We start from the raw sequence: 20,234 nt of genomic DNA, 5'->3' as shown, positions 1-20,234 counted from the left end.
TGTATAATGGCAAAAGAATAATCTTACTATTCGTGAGTTCCAGATCGCTGACTTCTTTACTTCGTTAAGGGTCTTATTTAACACCGCGAACTAGTATAGTGGAATGCCAAGTAGTAACTATTACACTGTTTCTTAATTATTAACTGCTGAAGACGACCGCATAATACTTAATAACACCATAGAGGTGGGTGAACGCAATGTTCAATCTAAATCTTGAAAATTCACAATCGTGTTTGTGCCCACAGGTATAGGTATTTTAACAGGTACCCCTAGCGCCCTATCACTAAAAGGTGTGATATCTCAACTTTCCTTAAATAAGATATCATAGGATTTTGAAGGATTATCGTGGGAAATCCGTCCCTTTAAATTGAATAGATTAATAAATCAGAGGCAGAGTAGGAGTTAGATTCTGCTAGGATTAAGCTAACATGGTTAGTTTTGGGACAGGGGGCACGTCATTTAATATAATCCGTTAAAATCTCATGAACTTTAAAGTCGCAACTGCTATGGTTTAAAGAATAGATCGCTTTTTGTTTTTCTGGTAATTACATGACTGTCACTGTTCTTTCCACGTAAGATCGCATCGCTTCGTTAACAACTCGGTTTGCCAGTCAGGAATATGCACGATTGCTGTTGAAGAAGCTGAACTCGTGTTATTTGACATGAGCTTCTGCTAAGGAAAATAGCCTATAAAATATATGCATACGCAAGCGAATACTTTGTGATCTTCTTTGTACGACTACCTAAGTCTTCCTTAACTCTATGCCTTACCTAAATTGGATACCCTAAAGGGATACAGCTGTGACACAATATCGCTTACAAATACAAGGATGCTAATTTGCATTTCCACATAAATTCAAAGGTTGTTTCTACCTTTAAATTTGCTTTTTAACTAACCTGTCTTGCACAAATGTGCTAATGAAGCCCATCTCTTCGAAGTCTTCAGCAATTAGGCTCAGCTGGTCAACTGTGGCCCCATACTCGCTTAGTGATTTGTCAACCTCAAAGTCGTCTATGGAGACATCGCTGAGACGATCGGCCATTGCAAATAGCATCTTCGAGCCCTCGAAGACACAAGCTGTGACTGGCATCTCCGAAAGCTTTGTCACACACTCGCTGCAGACACAAATATAATAAAAAAAAACAAGTAACTATAATTAAGTGAATTAAAAAGTCATTACAATCGTTACACAGAAAAAAAACGACATTTGCGACGCTCAGTGTATGTAGCCGTTAGCGAAAAATTAATACTGCCGGACACACGGTATTTGGTGGTCTGTAAAAGGACGTTGAGAATTTTACTACAAAGCTTGAAAAAGGACAGTACTCTTCGCGTGTGCTTAGAGTCAAAATTGAATAAATGGCGAATGAAGGCTGCATGATCTGCTCATAACGAAGCTGTGCTAAGTCGATAGGTCTTCAATCGACCGAAGCGTGTGCATTGTATGCCTATTGGCTTTATTATGTATTATTTGGAAGGAAACAATCGGAACTGACATACGAGCAGTTGCAACTGTTATGTACGACTATCTACGACATTTTCAAACCATTCTAGAAGATCACCTTATTTAATTACAATGAGGCGCTTTGGATGTCAATATGAATCAACACTTTATTGATGAATGCATAAAAGAAGGCGGCTTCCTATAGAATCGGAATTGGAAAGAACATCACTTAAGTCTTTTATTTACCCCTGTCAGAACTATTCATTCGAGCAGGGAACACAAAAGCTTATGTTATGACGTGTGACGCTTTTACTGTCTTGATGTACAGGTTAGTGCTGTTAAGGAAGTTTCCTTTTTGATGTTGGTTGTCCCTTTTGGACAAATGTCAATTTGCTATATCGTGCATTATTCGTATATATATACTTTGCTCATAAAGATGCTAATAGAAAGGTTTACTTTTTTTTGTCACCTTCTAATCCGCGTTTAGCCGAGATTATAAGATTCTGAATCGACTTCGGATATTTACTCCTTGTATGGTAAGTGTATGTAAACTTCAGCTATAATTTCGTGATACGTGTTTGCATAGGTGCGGCCCATCTTAACGAGCGACTCTACTAACCTAACCTAACCTAACCTAACCCAACCCAACCCTTTCAAGATGATGGATCGAGGTAAGGTTCGTTTTCTCAAATCGAGATGCCATTTTTTAGATCTGTCCCCTACGTTCCTCCCTCCCTTTCTTCCTCGAGGCATATGCAGACCGAATTTATATCGAAACTAGTAATCAATTATTTTCGAAATCGGCCATACCATAGGGTACCTGTCGTATGGGGCACAAATATCTCAGACTACTTCGGTAGCTTTTGAATGTCAGTGATTAGATAAATATGTTGCCTACGTAAGAAAACCGTGCTTCTCCGCAGCTGGAAACATCCATTGCAGGAACCTGGACCTGAAACAAAATTTGCTATACCTCAAAATATAATTGCTTCTGCTTTGTAGAGAAAAAGGAAACGTTGTGAATAGTATTTTAATGGTGAAAAATTTTCAGTGAAACATAACATTTGGCCAGTAACAAAACAGATACTAATAAAACAGAGCAGTTAAAAAAAAATCTTAAAAGAAGAAGATTTAATAGTTTTTTTTACTGAAACTCTGTGTGCCCAGTAATAAAAACCATTTGCAGTGACCTATGAAGGACAGACGATGTCATCTGTTTAAGTAAATTGCCAATAAAAGGTTGAAAAAAGGACTAGAAATTGTTCAGAGGCAATTTAATTTTGTTCTATTCATAGCTGTGCCAGTTGTAGTTCGTTAGTTACAAGTTACTTGGGACTTCGACAGTATTACATCTGAAACCGTATGTCTGGCTTTACTAAAAGTAATAGTATACCATACCGCCTTGCTCTGCTCGCCAGATAATACAACCCAAACTGCAAAAACCTAGCGACGTTTTTGCGGATATTCCAGCGAAACCTGCAAAGAAGACCTGCAGGCATCCAAAGCCTGTTACTGTTATATCGGCCCTTTCCTTGGTTTGCCTCAGGTCAAGTCCCTGGGGCGGTAACCAAATACTGCGTTTCGTACCCGGGACAAGGAGCCAGCTATAGATAGCTAAGGAAGTGTAGACAGGGCGACTCATATAGCAGTAATAAGGAAAACGCACGGTTTGATTTCTGATTTCCCAAGTGCGACCTTGACAACAACAGAGACATAGGTCGCAATCGCTCTCTCAGGAAGCAGCCGCAAACGATATCTCAAGATAGACGAGTAGCAGGACCGGCAACCCAAGACAAGAACAAGTGGGGAGAGGGGTGGCGGGACGGCAAATATAGCCGGACCATAATTCCGGTCATATATGATTTCCATTGCTTACCGATGAATCGATGGGCATTTTCAAGTGGGTATCATCGTGTTAAAGTCGTCGCTGTTGTGTCGCTACTAGTTTTGTATTTTAAAAGAAAAACATGTCACTATTTGAAAAGATTCGGTTGTTACTATTTTGCTTTTATAAATCTAATGATCATAAAACAATAATAATAATAGTAATTTAAGCCAGCCAGTTATTTGCATTTATTATGAGTATTAGATGTGAGAAAAAAATTCGTAGGATGGCAGCAAAGGAATGATGCTAGTTTGGCTTACTTGTGCGTGGTCGTCATTCTAAGATACGAATAGGTACTTCAGAACTGCCTATAATAGTGGCGCTAAAAATGGGCACTTGTTCCGATTTACCTCGGTGATCTCATCGAACTTGTGTGACTATGAACAGTGAGGAATCAATGTTTGTGAATTCGTGTAAACCAGTTCAGTCAGATCTTCACGTAGGAAAGAGCCTAAACGATACAAAACGGGCCGCAAGGATTTGAAAGGCTGTGTACTTTTCAAATAGCGGTGATGGCTGATAGCAACTGTTTGAAAAAAAGAAACAAATGACGAAAAAAAATTTCGTTACTGATTGTATCTATTTCATCATATTATGAAGTTCGACCTAATAAGCAGCTAGTATAGTTATTTTTTTTGTAAGATCGAGTGCATATGACGCTGTCGAGCAAAGGTTTTCTAGTTTAGTTTTAAGCTTTTCAAAGTTTCTGTTCGTTGGGAAAGAGGAACAAATAAAAGGTGCATAAAGATAAGGAGCAATGTCATTTCATTATATCTGCAAGACCCATGAGTTTGATGCCACCTCACTGGAGCAGTATACCAAAAAATTCAAAAAGTAGCTAGCTATGCCTAGGTTGCGATCCGTGTTTCTATTATAATAATAATAATAAAGATTGTTCTTCGAAAGCAAATATTTTTTTAGTGTAGCTGGCGTCGTGGTTAAATAGCTCTATTTGTAATGAAGTCTAAGTTGAGGTATGATGTAATCTATCCTATATTTTGTATTGGTAACCACTGTAAGTATGAGTTCAAGATCACAAATTGAGGTAGTAAGGCTTGCTGCGAAATCGAGTTAACATATCATTCAATCTATATGGAACGACCGGCCGCTTCAGAGAACCATAGAAAATTTATATCGAGAACTGGTGTCCTAATGTGAAGCCACTACAGTTAACGTCGACTGCGGATATTTTTGTGGCTGATTGCTTTGATCTACATGCCCCTGTGTATAGAAAGTAATATCTTAAAAATTTTACCGATAATCTTCGATGTATTGCTGGGGAGCCCAAGGCCTTTCTCCTGTAATCGGAAATAGTTTAGGATTTTCCTCCGGTTTAAGAAGGCGATATAGTTTGTTGAATAGGACAGGCCAATATGCGTCTTGCTGTCGATAGAAACAAATCAGGCCTCCACGAAAAGTATCACGGAATATCGCCACTTCTTTATGGCCTGTAAAGAAAACAGAACGATAGGCTAGAACGTTATTAAGCCGATGAATGCGCCACTTAGATCATTGAATAAGTATTTAAACTCAGACAGAAAGAACGTGTTTAAAAGTGGTCCGTCAGGAGTTAGTAGCACCACATAGACTTCAGTATGTTTGTGAAAACAACAACTTGCTTCTTTGTGTTTAAAATGGGGTCCATGGTGAACATTGGTTTAATATAGTTGCAATCAGTTGTCAGTATAGATAGTCGGCAGAGAGGAATTGCCTGAAATAATCAGTAGGACGGAATCATAAAGAAGGCCATACGCCTCGATGCGGTCAATTTTTACTTTGTTTTAGAACGAAGTGCGAAGATGTCATGGTAAAATAAGATGTGGTTTATCGTCAACACGAATTGCTTTCTGGAAAGTGAAACCCTAGATCATAAACACAAGTTAGTATTTCTCTTTTCAACGATTCAAAATGATTTTGTTACCATTGCCAAAATGGTTAACCTGGGTCATATTGAGTAAATGATGGTTTTCATTTTTTCATTAAATCACCGTGATTCGAAAATCGGCACTCCTCCGTGTGTTTTTAACAGTTGATCCGTTACGCAAACCTTCAATAACCTATCTGGAATTACTTTTTGCCTTGGATTGTTTTGAGGATGACTCCTGATATGTCTTAAACACATTGTTTGAGTTACAGGTAGGTAGTTGCTAATGATAGACCTTAGCTTTGTTTTTAATTAGAATACATTTCATCGTATCAAGCGCAACTTGATACGATGAAACACGTTCTGACGTCTTGACACTCATAGGAAATAACAAAGGAAAAGGAATGGTTATCCGTCAATGTTTGATTAAGCTTGTATCGCTAAAGAATCGATTGATTCAGCAACAGGAACGGTGCGCTAAAATCCTTTATAAAACTGATTGAGAACCGAATATGTATTCAGTGGCCTATTATCGATAGGTTTTGATTGAAAGTGCACTCTAACCGTTAGGTTAACAAAAAAAAATACAGAAACGACGTGGGATACGTAGCTAAGGCGCATCATTTCAAGTGTATTACCACGGCTTTGTATAGGTACCATGACATTTTGTAGGTTCGTTGAAAAACTCCAGGTCTACCCTGGTAAGGCCTTTTCTAGAGTGCGCAGGTCCTTGACATTACACGGAAAGGGTGACTTCGAAGCCTTGTCCACACAAAAGACATGGCCAAGGGCATTTAAAAAAAGCGTTAAGTTATCTAATACTCCAATAAAATCTAAATGATTTTTACCGACATTCAAATCTGGCCTTATGTGGACTCTGACTTGACTAATTATATGGAAAAATTTCCATCAGTTTCAGACATACCTAGTGTCTGAGAGATAACGTTTTGGATATGGTTTAACGGCATCCAGTTGGCGACGACGTCGGAATAGAACACGCAATCACCACTGCCATTTCCTCCAAGACCGGTACGCATTTGGTGCGTATCGCTGAACAGCTGAAGTTCGCCATGTTCTACTTGTGCCCGACAGGTTTCTATAGGAATACACTTCTGTGATTCGGGCAAGCCGACACAAGCTATTTCTGTCGTCTCCTGACTCGTCAACATGAAAATCACCTTAAACAAAACAGGAAAATAATTATATAGATAATTGCTAAAATTGAAAACAGGTATCAATAGCTCTCGCGGATGCACAAACCTACTAAGATTCACACAATATCCTCGATAACAAAATCTATTACAATTTAGGGCATGCAATAGACGAGGGTTAGATTAATCGGCAGTAAGGATAATAAACGTTTGAGTGTTTGCACAAGCGTGGCAATATTGGCCTACGTCAACGCGTAGGATATAGGCCACATGATGATTAATCTCTCCACGTTTTATACAATACTATTTGCCATTCGCATTAATATGGCATCTATAGGTTTGGTCCTAAAAACGCAGCACATAAAGTACTATCAGAACAAAGCAATAAGGGTGTGGATAAAAGCAAACATTTGCTGACCTTCTTACATGCATCTTATGCCTATTTCTGCTACGAAATAGGCAGAGCAAAGCGGTGTTTATTGTTGTCAGTTGTTCTTGCTGCTGTTGTAGTTCGCACGTTCTTACATCGACGATGATGTAGGGAACAGCCTTTTTATGGCCATCAATAAGATTTTATAGAAGTAAAAGATTAACCCAAACAATGTTGAGTGTCATGATAGGGCACCATTTAAAGAAATCGCGTACCATGTACGTAATAATAAACAAAATCAAACACGCACGTGGTAACGTGGCGTATCATATTGCACGTGTAACTACTATAGAAAAGCAAACACAATGCGGTTATAGATATTTAGCTGGTGTGGATCTCGCACTCGGTTCTAGTAAAAGAACCAGGCCAGCAAAATCAGAAACCAAGACAGATGTCTATAAAAAAAAATCCGAGTTATATATAATTAGGCATGGAACTAGAAGTTTGTTTAGCAGTATTTTGTAATATCTCATGTCTAATTCAGACCAATTACATCTTACTCGAACTCAAATTACATTATGATATATATAATAGGTAAAACTGGGTACCACTTGATAATATGATATTTCGGTATATAGCGAGGTCCATGATACTAACGATATATTTTTTTGTGTGAGAAAATATCAAAAGATAAAGAACATTACATATAAAATTACCAATCTCGAAACGAATAGAACATCTGTGATATTTCGGACGATCGGAGACAATGCAGATGGAACATTACAAACACATAAACACGATAAAATTACGTGCGTCGAGGTACTACGGGAAATCGCATATGTTTGTGAAGACTGAAATAGTAGGAATATCAAAATGCAGTTATTATATTCAAGTCTTGAGAAACGAACCTCTGTATCAACTCCAGAAAACGACGACATGACGTCCTGGTAAGTACTCCTTAGCGGCAGGGTGTCTCCCGAACAAGTGATACGCTTAATGCTCTTGAGAAATATATGTTTGGCTAGGGGAGTCGTCACGCGGAAATACGTTGCGAGGTCCGACAACTCGTCTGGTGAAACGAACAGATGACTCACCTTCTTTTCGCTACAGAAATCCGCTATCTCCAAGTAATTTCCTAAAAAAAATGGCAATTTCATTGAGTCATGTTTAGCCTTATGCACTGATACCCTAAAAGACGAATGATGATATTCAAAAATGAGTCCTGTAGAGGGCCCGCGAAATAGAAGGCTATTGAAAGTCCAGCATTTTTTTCAAAAGGTTAAAAAACGTATGGATCTTACTGCTTAGTTTTTTTTCGTTTGTCTTCAAATACACCTCTCCATAGTTTTGAAACACTTTTTGAAATCGAACATATTCCGAATAGTATCAGCCAAGTTTTTCTTTGTCATGTATAAATAAAGTTTTTGTCTTTTGAAATCTATAAAACTATGCCGAATTCAGAATTTCCAGATAAGTGTTTTTTTTTTTTTTTTTTTTTTAAATATGAGATCGAACAGACAATAGAGTTTCTAGTCAAAATCGCCATTTTCTATGGTGCGAGCTATTAATGAGTGAGATGTCCTAATATTTGCTGTATACTTATGTAGCTATTCCTATTTGCAGAAGCATGTATTGTAGAGGACTCCACTCTGCCATTTATTATGTCTCAAATATATAGTGTATTTTTTATAAACTCAAGCGTGGATTTTAAGGCTGACCGTCACTGCGAGCGGGTGTTCTCAATGTGCACCATATTTTGTTTACAGATTTGAAATAAATTCCGACTCTAACTCTTGTGCTGTTCTACGAGTACTCTGTATTTCTTAAATATATAACTTGACTATTAATTTATATCGTTGTACGACAATCATTTGACAAGCACACGAGGGAGTACTCCGCCAAATGAACGGGAACATATTCTATTTGTGAGTTTTTCCCGCTTGTCGGTGATATATTTTAGATATTTGATCAGAGTAGATGATGCACAGCCCCTCACCAGTAACGACCTTTTTTTAGCAAACTTGATAAAGTTAACGCCTTATATAGCCGCAGCTGTTTCGTTCATTCATAGTAAATACGCACCGCTATCACAGGCATTTGTTTCCCAGCGTCTAAACCATTAAAATCATTAATTGAGCTATTCTCAACTGAACAGCAAGTCGCTTCTGAGAACTCAGTGCGAGCTTTATCCATCAATGCCTGGAGTTTTTGTTTGTTTTCATCCTTTAAATCGTCCAGAAAAAAATCAAAACATCTTCACACAGTGCACTGTTACCAGAATGGAATTAATACATTTAATTGTTTGGCTCTTGTTCAGTTGATTTTAGAGAGCGAACAGTACCAGTGCCAGTGCCAGTGTCTCGGAAGATAATTCAAGATGACTTCAGTCTTTTAAAACACTTACACCCCAGGTTCAATTTCAAAGCGATAGATGTTTCTCCCAAAGCGTGAACAAGTACTAGAACAGTCAGAGTTTAAGCAAATAGTATAATTATGATTCGTTTCTTAAGCAATCACACTTAGATAATTTATAAATTAAGATTTAATTAATCATATAAATATATATTAGAAACAATGATAAAAAGCAGCTATACGTGAGCTTGGCTAGGTGTATTATATCGACACATAAATATTGAGTTTACCCGACGTTAAATAACAAAAACTATCTTTTTTTAAAGTTTCAGAAACGATCTATAAACATCTTCGACAAGTGTCTGTAATTTACTGCTAGTTTGGCAAGCATTTTAATACAGTGTACTTATTATTTACTTACTTATTTATGCGCCTGCTCCTTTGATTCGAGGGCTGGAAATTGGCGATTTGTTTTACGTTTCGTACTGTAAAAATTAAAGCAACGTACGGCACTATTCTGATAATTCGAATAATAATATTACTTTTGGAAAATTATCGCGTTGAAGCATTTGAATCTGAATATAGAGCTATGCCTTTCCCGTTTTTGCCTAATATTTTCGTTACCGTAGGCTCCTCGACGAGTCAGTGACTCGTTCTGCCAGTGTAAAACGCACAGCATTAGAGGTAATCGTCAGAGCAACGGTGGGAGAAAAATAAAAGTAACAGCACCTTAGCGCCTAGCTTTCAATGTTAACTTGCGATAGTATTCATTCGAAATTACTAGTCCACGGTCACGACAAAAAAATAGGATCAAGAGGAACTGACAAAGTTAAGCTTCTTGACGTCGAAATTTAACTTCCTGGACCTCTGGAAAAATAAAGGTAAGGGTGCTTCAAACCTAAACCCAGCTAGCTGGCTATCCTATCCACATCGCATGTACAACTAGATTTTTGGTATTCCCATTGTTGCTGCTTGTGTCCTCTTAGCTGATATCTGTCGATTACGGTCCACAAGTAAAATGTGCAACACGGATAGTTTTGACAGATCGGGCGGAATTTTCTCCGCATTTCTTCTAGATGCTCTCCCATATACCAGATTTAGGGATTTCTACTTCATGCAACGAAATATGGCACAGATGTAGTGTGATAACCGTAACTCTATATTTGAGACATGTATTATCTCACTCGAAGCAATCATTGATCCAAAGCAGAATAAATAGTTATACGTAGTAAACCTTTTCTTTTTTTTAATAAGCTTACAGGCGAGCTAATTTCTTATCTTGCTCCTTCGAATATACCTACAATAATCGATTCATTATGTTGAATAAAATGTATTGTAAACCGATGTTTTAAAATCATTTGTATAAGTAACCCTAGTAATTATAGTCTGTTTACCAAGAACCTTTCTTAGTTACGAAAACCTATATACATATATATATATACGTGTGTGTCGCATGCCCGATTCTGCAAGCAGCACCTCCGCTAACCACTGATGCGGTCGCCAGAAAGCTGATGCAAGCGGTCCTAGTAAAATTGAAGCCCATCGTGCTGTACACAATGTATTTTGTTGCAACACAACAAAGGGTTTAGGATATGCTTTCTGTCCTCTTTATTGTGCGGTTTCAAAGACTTCAAAGATAAAGGTTTCAGGTTTAAAAACATTGACTTTTTTTACACCTGTCCTATTTTGCCTTTTACCCAACAAAAACTATTGAAACAACACTGGATACCTGTGTTGCGTGTGTCCGTGCCTGAAGGAAGTGCTAGAAAAAGTTGAGCAAAATTTAATGGTAATGGTATTCTCGGCACCCTGAAGCTGATTAAGGCCGATATATATATATATATATATATATATATATATATATATATATATATATATATATATATCGGTCTTAATATATGTATTTATATATATTCACATAAATTCACGCGTCATAAGACAAGCACGCCTGCAAACGGTATGCACCTTTCACTACGATAGCAAAGAGACTTATATATAATATAATATGTATGCTACAGATCTAAATTTCTAAGAACACCGTGTTCTCGTGACTAAGAAACGCCTTTAGACGTCTACATTTACAACCTCGATAAATGCAAGTATGCGCTAAGCGAAAACCTGTTGACAGCTAGCTAAAATAATATTGAAGCTCGAAAAAATAGTTTGCCCATTATGCTTGACTCCTTACGCCTTTCATTATATTTTTATTCGACAATATCTGCCCATGCTTTATTCGTAAGGTGGGAAAACTAAGGTAAACAACAACGTATTTATGAGATGAAGAGGGTATTTGTGACAGGTATGAAACCAAATATTCATGGTCACAAGGAAATTTTTCCGCCGGTGGCATTTTCAATCCATTAAAGTTGCGTTGTGCTGAATAGCCCATAAGCGCGAAGTTAAATTTGTAGCCTAAACGCTAACTTTATACCCAGATTTAGCATAACAAATATCACCAGCCTGTGGGTGTCATTCGGTCCTGTCTGGCGGATTGTGTAACATTATTACAAAATAGATTGCTAACCGCATCGAAAGATTTCTAAGTTAAGCTCAAGTTACTCAGGCTAAGTTCCTATATTTTACATGCAATTTGATTCTTGATATAGGCAATGGCTCGAAAAGGCCAAAGGGTTTTTTATTCAGTACAAACCTCACGATGATGATATGCGAGCAATGTTGTCCACATTGCACTGCTAGTTTATAGTTAAATTGTTCATCTTCAGTCAAAACATTTCGGTCGTTTCTCTATGAATCTTACTGGAAAAGCAAACGAAGTAGGTAATAACAACGATATTTACCTCCTCTTTATGAAAAAAGCGAATGAGATATCTTTCAAAAAACTTCCGGTTTCGCTAAAATCTAAAAACCTGTAATACTATATGTTGGAACAATGGCAATATTCCAGATGACATGACGTTCGATGATCTTCACTGAAAGCGATCAAGGCATGACCGATGTCGAAGCGCCTTTGGTATAAGCATGCCTCAAGACGGACATGTGTTATCTTTGTACAAAGAAACTTGAAGTTGCTATGGAAGAAACTTCTATGATGAACGCTCTCATAATGAAGCGTTAGATAGCGAATTACATAATACTAGATTAAGGTTTTTTTTTCTTGCTACGTCTTTGCAGATGAAACTGCGTAATAGTAACCGTTGGTTTCGCGTGCAGAATTGCCAAATTCTCATCGAGACGCTATTCAGCCCTAATTACTGCACGTAGAAGGGTGACGCAAAGCGGTTTTTTTTTTAACTAATAACGTAATAAAATACTGACAAGAAAGTATTGATAGCTAACTCGCTATCGTTCTGCGCCTGAATATCCCGATGGAATGGCGCGCCTTCTATCTTCCCGATATCATGACGGATGTCGTCGAAATCGATAAAACCGGACGCGCTCGAGGAGAATCATATCGTATGTTTGAGGCCCTTTTTTTGATCTTCAAGAAGGCATTATTACATCGACTAATCTCATGCAACTTTGGATAAACAAGCCCAATGTGGATAGTTTAAATTAACGATTAATTCGTGTTCTGCTTTGGATCGCTCGAGGGATTCACTTATATCTACTATATTGACAGAAAATATATAGATATGAAAAAGTTTTTGCACGGATTCCAAGGCCGGAACGAAATAATACTACAGCTATGTTATCTTATGACTATAAATGACAGAGTATCAAATCTATTACACTATTAATTATGCCGAACGTTAGTAAACACTGAATTTCTGCTGTTTTTTTTATCCTCTGGACTGGGTTGGTCATACTTGTTCAGCTTTCTTCATGGCAAACTGCTGACGAAACAAAACGAGTGACCAACTTTATATAGATCTGAGAAGAGTCTACGCCCTGGCTGCCAAACGTAATATCCAACGTGACTGTTCTAACAATACGAACGTCGTACGCCTTTGTCTAAATTTTGCAAGATAACATGCGTGGTAGCCGAAACACTGCTTTTTAGTGCTCCCGTATGTATGATAATTTAATTTTAGCTTATTCCGCCATTAAAATAATGAACAGATACAATTGTACGCTTAATGGCCAAGATATAGGCTCTCCGTGTGAAGCGAAGAGATGATCTTAAAACGGCTTATTTAAGGTGGAATCCGATAGATATCGAAGATTTTTAGTTTATCTCGATCTGAAAAGTCCCTAATAATTCCTTCCAATCATTTACGACCAGTATTAATAAGTCATTCGCACAATATGAACGCATTGCTTCAGCGACTAGCGTAAGTGTGAAGCGTGCCAAATAATGTCTAGCATTCTGATTATGTTTAACTTGGAAGACCAGTGGATTCTATAGGTTTTTTTTATCAGTTAACTTCGTGCAAACCAACACTTGAAATTAAGCGTACCTACGAATTTGGCTTACATTTAATTAATTCCAAACATGGCTCAAGTGGTTTCTGGAGCACAACCGGTGAAACAAGTTCGTCATAAACATGCCAAGAAGGTCAGAGCTCTTTGTCTGACCTTATTCTGTTGATCTCCGCACGTATCGGTACGTAGTTATAATTTTTCGTTTCAAATACACTCTGAACAGCGTCAATTAAGCTATAGATTTAACAATAACAATGATGACATCGCCATAAAAAGAGCTGTAATAATAAGGTCAGCTATAGGCAATAGATTGTGACTTAAAAGTGTTTATGTTTTGAGTAAAATAAATAAGTGAGAGCAGAAAGAAAGGATCGTAATGTTTACGCTATTTGTTTTAATTATGTAGTTTTGCTATTGGTTAAAGATTCTCGCCATTATGTGTCGTCTGAAACGGCGGCCTTGTCTAGTAACAATAATGCCTTCTTGTTTTCGGAGCGTACTTCGAGGAAGAACAGAGCATTTCTATTTAAATTTAACTAGTTAATCCCTTGGAGCGTGATTTGTAAAAGAACATACTACACAACAATATCGTGAGTTGAAAAAATATCTGACCGTTTTCATTCTAACCAAATATACTTAGCTCAGGATATTATGACGTACGCACGTTGACACGAAGTGCTGACAATGTGTTCGGAATGGAAACGATACGGCATTAGCTAAACACCAGCTGTACTAAAAAAAAAACCCATTTTTTTCGATACGTAATCTTCTGTCACTTTAGGTTTGGCATCTAGAGGATAATGTTTGTCATGCATGTTGGGCAACCGTAGTCTTACTTTTAGATGAGAACTGAATCTTTCGTTCGATTATTTCAAAGTTGACCTAATCGCAGATTTTGTGGACAATAGGCTATGAATACTGGAAATTATATGCTGGGAGGGAATCTTTGAGAGTGAGCTTGATCAACGGAGCTCAAGCACCACTTGAATTGAGTCATCTTAAAAAATTTAAGACTTCTTAATGCTGCTTATGTAATGCCAGCGCCTTGCTTATGCCAACAAATAAAGGGACACCAATCTTACAAAAACAGATAAGCACACAACTGCCTTCGATGTGATTTAATTTAAGCGCTTTAACCGCTGCGTATGCCCTCCTGCAGCGGTAAGCCCCATGTGGACATTTGACTGAGTTGACTGGAAGACAACAGGCCTAGTTTTATAAACGTTCAGTGTCAACTGGAGCGAAGATAATGCTTTCATAACATTATCTAGACTATCGCTAATTTTACTAACTTTGTTTGCTTTTTTGCCCCTTTTTGCCGAGAATAGAAGTCCTTAGAAAATTAAACTGGTCTACAGAGCAAAGAGCTATTGCTAACGGAAAATAAAGTCAAACAAAAAGGTCCTATTACAGAGCTTTGAGGATGTTTGTTAGTATCATAACGCTATTAGAAAAGACAGCTTTTCCTATTTGGGTGACTGCGAGGAAGGCACGCTCCTTCATGCAGGCAGAAACTTGATTCTGTTTGAAAAATGTCATTATGGAGAGAATTGTGGGTCTATAATTACTTAGGTTAGCCGACAACGCTAACTATTATACGACGGGCACATTGAAATTGGTGGAAAAGTTCCTTGACAATCGTTATCACATGATACAGAGCTACTATTGAATTGCAGTTATTCACTACTACTACGTTTGCAAACAAGTGATCATGTTAATGAACTGGTGAATTAGGATTGAAATATACCCGACCTAGTTATCGGGGGAGAGGAGGGGAGAGGAGAGGAGAGGAGAGGAGAGCAGTGGGGAGAGAGAGAGAGAGAGAGAGAGAGAGAGAGAGGAAGTACGACTGATCAACAGGCTAATCATTTTCCTGTTTCCGCGAATATTTGGGAAATAATCAGTCACCCAGACGCGGACAACTAAACAGATATAACATCGATTTTTTGGAACGCACAGAGAACGCGTTGTCGATGGACCTGTTTTACTCATTGCGGTCCGCAAATCGGTTGACTCATAGATTATGCAACGAGTTATTGTCATAAGAAAATTCACAGACACAGGAAGTAGCCGTTTTGTAACAGTTAAATGCTAAAGTTTTATGAACCCGAAACTACAATAAGTAAAAGGTTTGTAATGCAGCGTTAAATCATTCAGGTTCTCTACAATTCAACTTAATCCCTAATTTTATCATACGTAACGAACAATCTATTATATATAGATATATATAAAGGAACGAACGCTGGACATCCACTAGCTTTGCACCAATTAGTCCTATGTACTATTGAGGGTTATGCAGTACGTTCATAACTGCAGTTATAGTCGGCCATTTTGCTAAGTCTACCTAGTTCTTTTTTGACTCAAATCTAGGCTGTTTGGTGATACGCCGCCCTGCAGAATGGCTGTTCCTATACCTTGATAGGTATTATAGTTTTCATCCCTTTTCCGCTTAGTTATATTGATCGTTCTCTTTCTATACATATAGTCAGCAAAGTTGCTAATAGGCAGCTCTATAGTATTTAGGCCTGTCCGAAGCGTTGTTTAATATCAGTCCGGATATACAATGCAAAATACTTGTTTTGGTCTACTGACAGTTGATGCATCCAAATCTTGAAGTTCTCAAAAGTTCATATTCGACGATTATTAATGCACATGTGATTCTCATATATAAGCTGCTGCCACAAGTGAAGGATTTACCTTTTCGAAGTTTCCTTTGTGCTATATCGGTTAGCACCCCTTGCTGCTGTTTCCTGCTATATCGATGACCTATATAGCCGGAAATTTGGTAATAAGCTAGCTAGCTTAAGCAAACGGCATACAAGTTACTGGTTTTCATCTGTGGTGTGCCATCTTTTCCCTCCATAGCTCTCCCGTCGACTTCCGCAAGTTATTTATTTAGACGGCTTTTTAAAAATAACGATAACAAGTCGTCGGCTTTCGTTATAAGATAGATTAATGTACGGTGAAGTAACAGGCGTCAATTTTTCGAGACGACGCTGATGGAAATTGGGAGAACGGAGGCATTTATCTGAAGTGTTATCCTTTTGTCAAAAAACCGTCTTGCAGGCGTGACATACAACCAGGCGAAAGGTAAATCTCTAGATCATCCACTTGAGTCATGCGGCCGCAGACACAAGCGATGATGGCAGAGAGGCTTGCAGAACCTCCAAAATCTTATAGGACACGGAGTACATTATAAGCATAATGGGATCTCTCTATATCTTATGAAGATACAGCAACCTTCTAACTTTCATACCGCAAGTGACTTTCTTTTAAAACATGTTTCTCAAAGATCTTAGACTAGTATGGTTCATCGGACCAGCGCTGACCTGACTGTGAGATTAAGCGTACACTTAGGGAAGTGCATAGCATACGACTGTATTCATTTATTGGGTCGTTTGCTCCTATTATATTTACTTAGCTTTCAACTTCACATCAAACTATAGCCTTTTTTACAGGTCCAGCAATTTCTGTTTAAACAATTGCTGAGTGAGTAGCTTCATAATATACACGAAAATTTATTTTTCTGCGGCCAGCTGCGCCAAAAAATATGTAGACGCTCCTAAGCGGTTCTTATGTAAATGTTCCCTTCGAACATAGCTGCATTTAGCCCGAAACCGCTGAGGAAAAATTAAAAATAACAATGTATTAGATAACTGGGAGTGATCTAGTAAGCGAGAGTATTTGTAAGCTATACCACTTGTGTCCCACATATAAATCCCAATTCAGCATTAATCGTTAGATTAACTTGAAATTTCACTGACTGATACAATTCGGATAAACAATGTATGCAATTTAGCCATGCATTAAAAAGTTTAATGGTAAGGATTAATCATAAAGTAAAGGTTACTTAATCTTCAACTTTCAGACGATTGTTTTCAGATTAGCTTTGGAAAATCTTTTGTTGATAGCCTCTGTTCTATCAAAGTTACCCAACCTTTTGTAAAGCAAAAATCGTAGCTTGGCTAATTTCAATCAGAATTTTAAAAAAAATTACCGCACAGACCATCCTAGGATAGATCTGAGAGCCTTTTTTTATGACTGTTCTGAAGGACAATGCAGCAAAACGTTTTTTTTTGATATCCTAAAGAGCCCAAATATGATTTCCTTATATTATGTAATCATATAATCCCTTTATTTATATTAATGACGCAAATGGTCATGCTCTAACCTTCTTTTCTCTTTGCACGGTAGAAAACCAGCAGCTAGGCCGAGCGACTTGTTTTTTTTCGGAAAAATTGTTAACAAGTTTAGTATGTTCCCCAGTGTGTTATCCGACTCGAAATACCACCATGAGCTACGAATTTTATTTTAATTTTTGATTATCTCTGTGTATTTGCAATGGTCATTTTTTTCCCTAGTACTCTTATATATGGTTTTTTAAAAATGCTTGACATCTCATGAACCAAAAATTTATTCCAGAATACTCTTTAAAGATCCTAGCATTATGTAACCAACGCCTTCGTAGATTAAAGCCTTATAGAGCCAAATTCGGCTTACATATCAGCCAGGAAGCCTCAAAAGCGGAAACTCTTGAAGCTTAATCGAAAATAGTTACGGGAAATGATCACAATTTATAGAAGCCATTAATCAAGCATGATATGCCATTCAAAAGCCGCTCCTCTGCAAGTTCTAGCAAACGAGTTTTCAACGTATCTGTATTGACTGTCTGCCAAGACCCAGAAATACTGAACCAATTCATTTGTGACGGCGAGATCAACCCCCCTCTCGTTGGCATTACGGATTTTATTAAAGCTATCAAGGTTTCTGTTGAAAAGAATGACTATAAACGTATCGAGAATTGGCAACCGGATCGGTAAAGCTATAAGTACAAGTCGACGATGACCGCTTTTCAGCTATGTCTACGCTTTTTGGTTGTCGAAAAGATAGATAGAAGACTTGTCTTCTAAATCAAAGGATCAATTTCGCAAACCAATCTACACTTCAGATATGTCAGTTTGAATGTTATAGTTTTTAACGTCGGTAAAAAATTGAATAACGAAAAAAAATGAGACATACTACTTTTACATACAATTAGCATGTTCACGCTTATATTATAAACGTAAAAGGACATTTCGTTATACAAGCAACAAGATAATAATAGAAAAATTCTATATAACAATTGATCGAGAGCAAAAAGTTATACGCGATTTCTTTACGACCTAATATCGCTTATGACTTCAGTTAGCTTTATGAATTCTCTGAGAAGTTCTTAATGTCAGAATGAAAAAAGTTATTGATTTATTTTCTGCACTGGCAAACTCTTTTCAAGCTAAAACGTTTTAAAAATTGGAATCGTGGTTGGAATTCGAAAAGCAAATGTTTTCGAAGTTGCATTAGTCCATATAAAAATAATAAACTTTGTTCCTTAGAAACTATAACATAATATCAGTTTAGACCATAAAAACGTCGTCTATAAAAAAAAAACTAGGAAACATGTTGTCGTTGTGGGATACCTTATCATACATAAAGAATAGGATATTATATGCCAGTATCTTTTTATGACTATACGTCGCGTGTTCTTATAAAGAATGGTGCGTCTGCTTCTACAGTTGAGACATTAAACTGATTTATATATAAAAGCAATTTAGATAAAAAAAATTGGCTTTATATATGAAGAAGACAAAAATAAATAATCGACTTGGGCATGATATCTTCTACCAGGTAAGTAACCCCATTTGCTTAATCATGCCTTCCTTCTTTCTCTCATTCGCAGAGGTCCTCGGAAGCCTTCTGGCACGTCCCTTCTATTTGAAGTGCACAACATCATAGCAGAGGTCTAGCCGCCGTTTTGTCGAAGCAGTAGTTTTACTGTCTCCGGAAGACCACCAGCTAGTCACTCGGGAACTAATACTTTGCGTGATGCTTCGTACGGGCAGAGTTTTGCTGTTTTTATAAGTAGTGACCCGGTTTAAGTCTAATATGGGTTGTTTGTGTATCCGCGAACCAGTTGCTGCGCGTTCTCTTGGTCTATTTAGGTCTTCGCTTACCCGTTAGGGTTGAACTGCACCAACTCATATACTTTTTTACATGCGTCGCGTGTTTCTAATAGAAATTGAGAAGTCTACATAGGAAACGACACTCTGTTAAGGTGTTAAACATGATTTACCTCTTTTGGCCTATGCGATTCGTTACCTAAACCATTTAAGAATTTTGATATCAATTACACATTATTAATTGCGTTGCCTAATAATAGCAAAATTGTCAAGTACTTACGAGATCAACCTATGCAGGTATTCGGAACCCACAGAATTATAAATTATAAAACCCAAAATCCATGACGCATTTATGATCGATGTCGTGACTCGAATGCTCATTGTGCAATGCTAGTGCTGCCTCTATAGGCAACGCAATGTGTTATATAGAAATAAACTACATTTTTATTTAAATTCGCACCTATGCTCCGCTATTTTTCTCATTTCATAAACGCTTTAAAATATAGATTATACTGCACAAAGTAAAGGAATATTTTTTAAAACTACGTTTCTCAAGGAACAACTTTAAATTAGGCACAACCTGTAGCTCGGCTTTCACCGGCATGTCATGCAACGTTTTAATGGGTTTTTTTCTTGAAATGTCAATGTCTTCAATTTTTATTTATATATTAAAATGACGATAGCGAATTGGCAACACGCTTCTGACCCCGTTTGTTCTACATTTTTCTAAAAATTTGTAGTTACGAGTCAAAAAAAATCATTTGGATTCATGCGTGTCCTCCAAATAAACACGAACTATTTTTTTTTGAATGGCTCCTTTTTTATGAAGTATTCGCTTTGTCAATACTCTTTTTAGTCCATCAAATTGAGTGAAGAATGAAAGGACATACCGGGCAGATTCTACGCAA

The 20,234-nt window shown here is 37.4% G+C and overlaps 1 protein-coding gene and 1 long non-coding RNA gene across 7 annotated transcripts in view; one reads left to right on the top strand and one right to left on the bottom strand.

Annotated features, from left to right (window-relative positions):
- LOC111255457 (uncharacterized) overlaps nucleotides 1-20,234 on the bottom strand; it is an 86,684-nt gene that overhangs the window by 9,770 nt on the left and 56,680 nt on the right. For all 5 annotated transcript variants that reach the window (XR_015319279.1, XM_086977670.1, XM_022817429.2 and 2 more), the window contains 4 exons: nucleotides 7,624-7,850; nucleotides 6,120-6,372; nucleotides 4,586-4,778; nucleotides 898-1,116 (listed from right to left, as the gene is read on the bottom strand). Coding sequence is in view for 4 of the 5 variants with exons in the window: in XM_086977670.1 (XP_086833796.1) it covers nucleotides 898-1,116; nucleotides 4,586-4,778; nucleotides 6,120-6,372; nucleotides 7,624-7,850 (892 nt within the window). In the remaining variant the exon portion in view is untranslated. The remainder of the gene's footprint in view (nucleotides 1-897; nucleotides 1,117-4,585; nucleotides 4,779-6,119; nucleotides 6,373-7,623; nucleotides 7,851-20,234) is intronic.
- On the top strand, nucleotides 9,562-19,890 carry LOC147759020 (uncharacterized). 2 transcript variants are annotated; one of them, XR_015319287.1, is made up of 4 exons: nucleotides 9,562-9,948; nucleotides 11,973-12,481; nucleotides 12,843-13,571; nucleotides 19,107-19,890. It is a non-coding gene; the product is annotated as an uncharacterized LOC147759020 (long non-coding RNA). The 2 variants fall into 2 exon arrangements; XR_015319286.1 differs by having other exon boundaries at nucleotides 11,973-13,571.

Source organism: Varroa destructor, unplaced genomic scaffold, assembly GCF_002443255.2.
Source record: "Varroa destructor unplaced genomic scaffold, Vdes_3.0 BEIS01000001.1, whole genome shotgun sequence".
NCBI lineage: Eukaryota > Metazoa > Arthropoda > Arachnida > Mesostigmata > Varroidae > Varroa > Varroa destructor.
The sequence above is the reverse complement of the archived record's forward strand: the minus strand, read 5'-3'. Positions and strand labels throughout refer to the sequence as shown.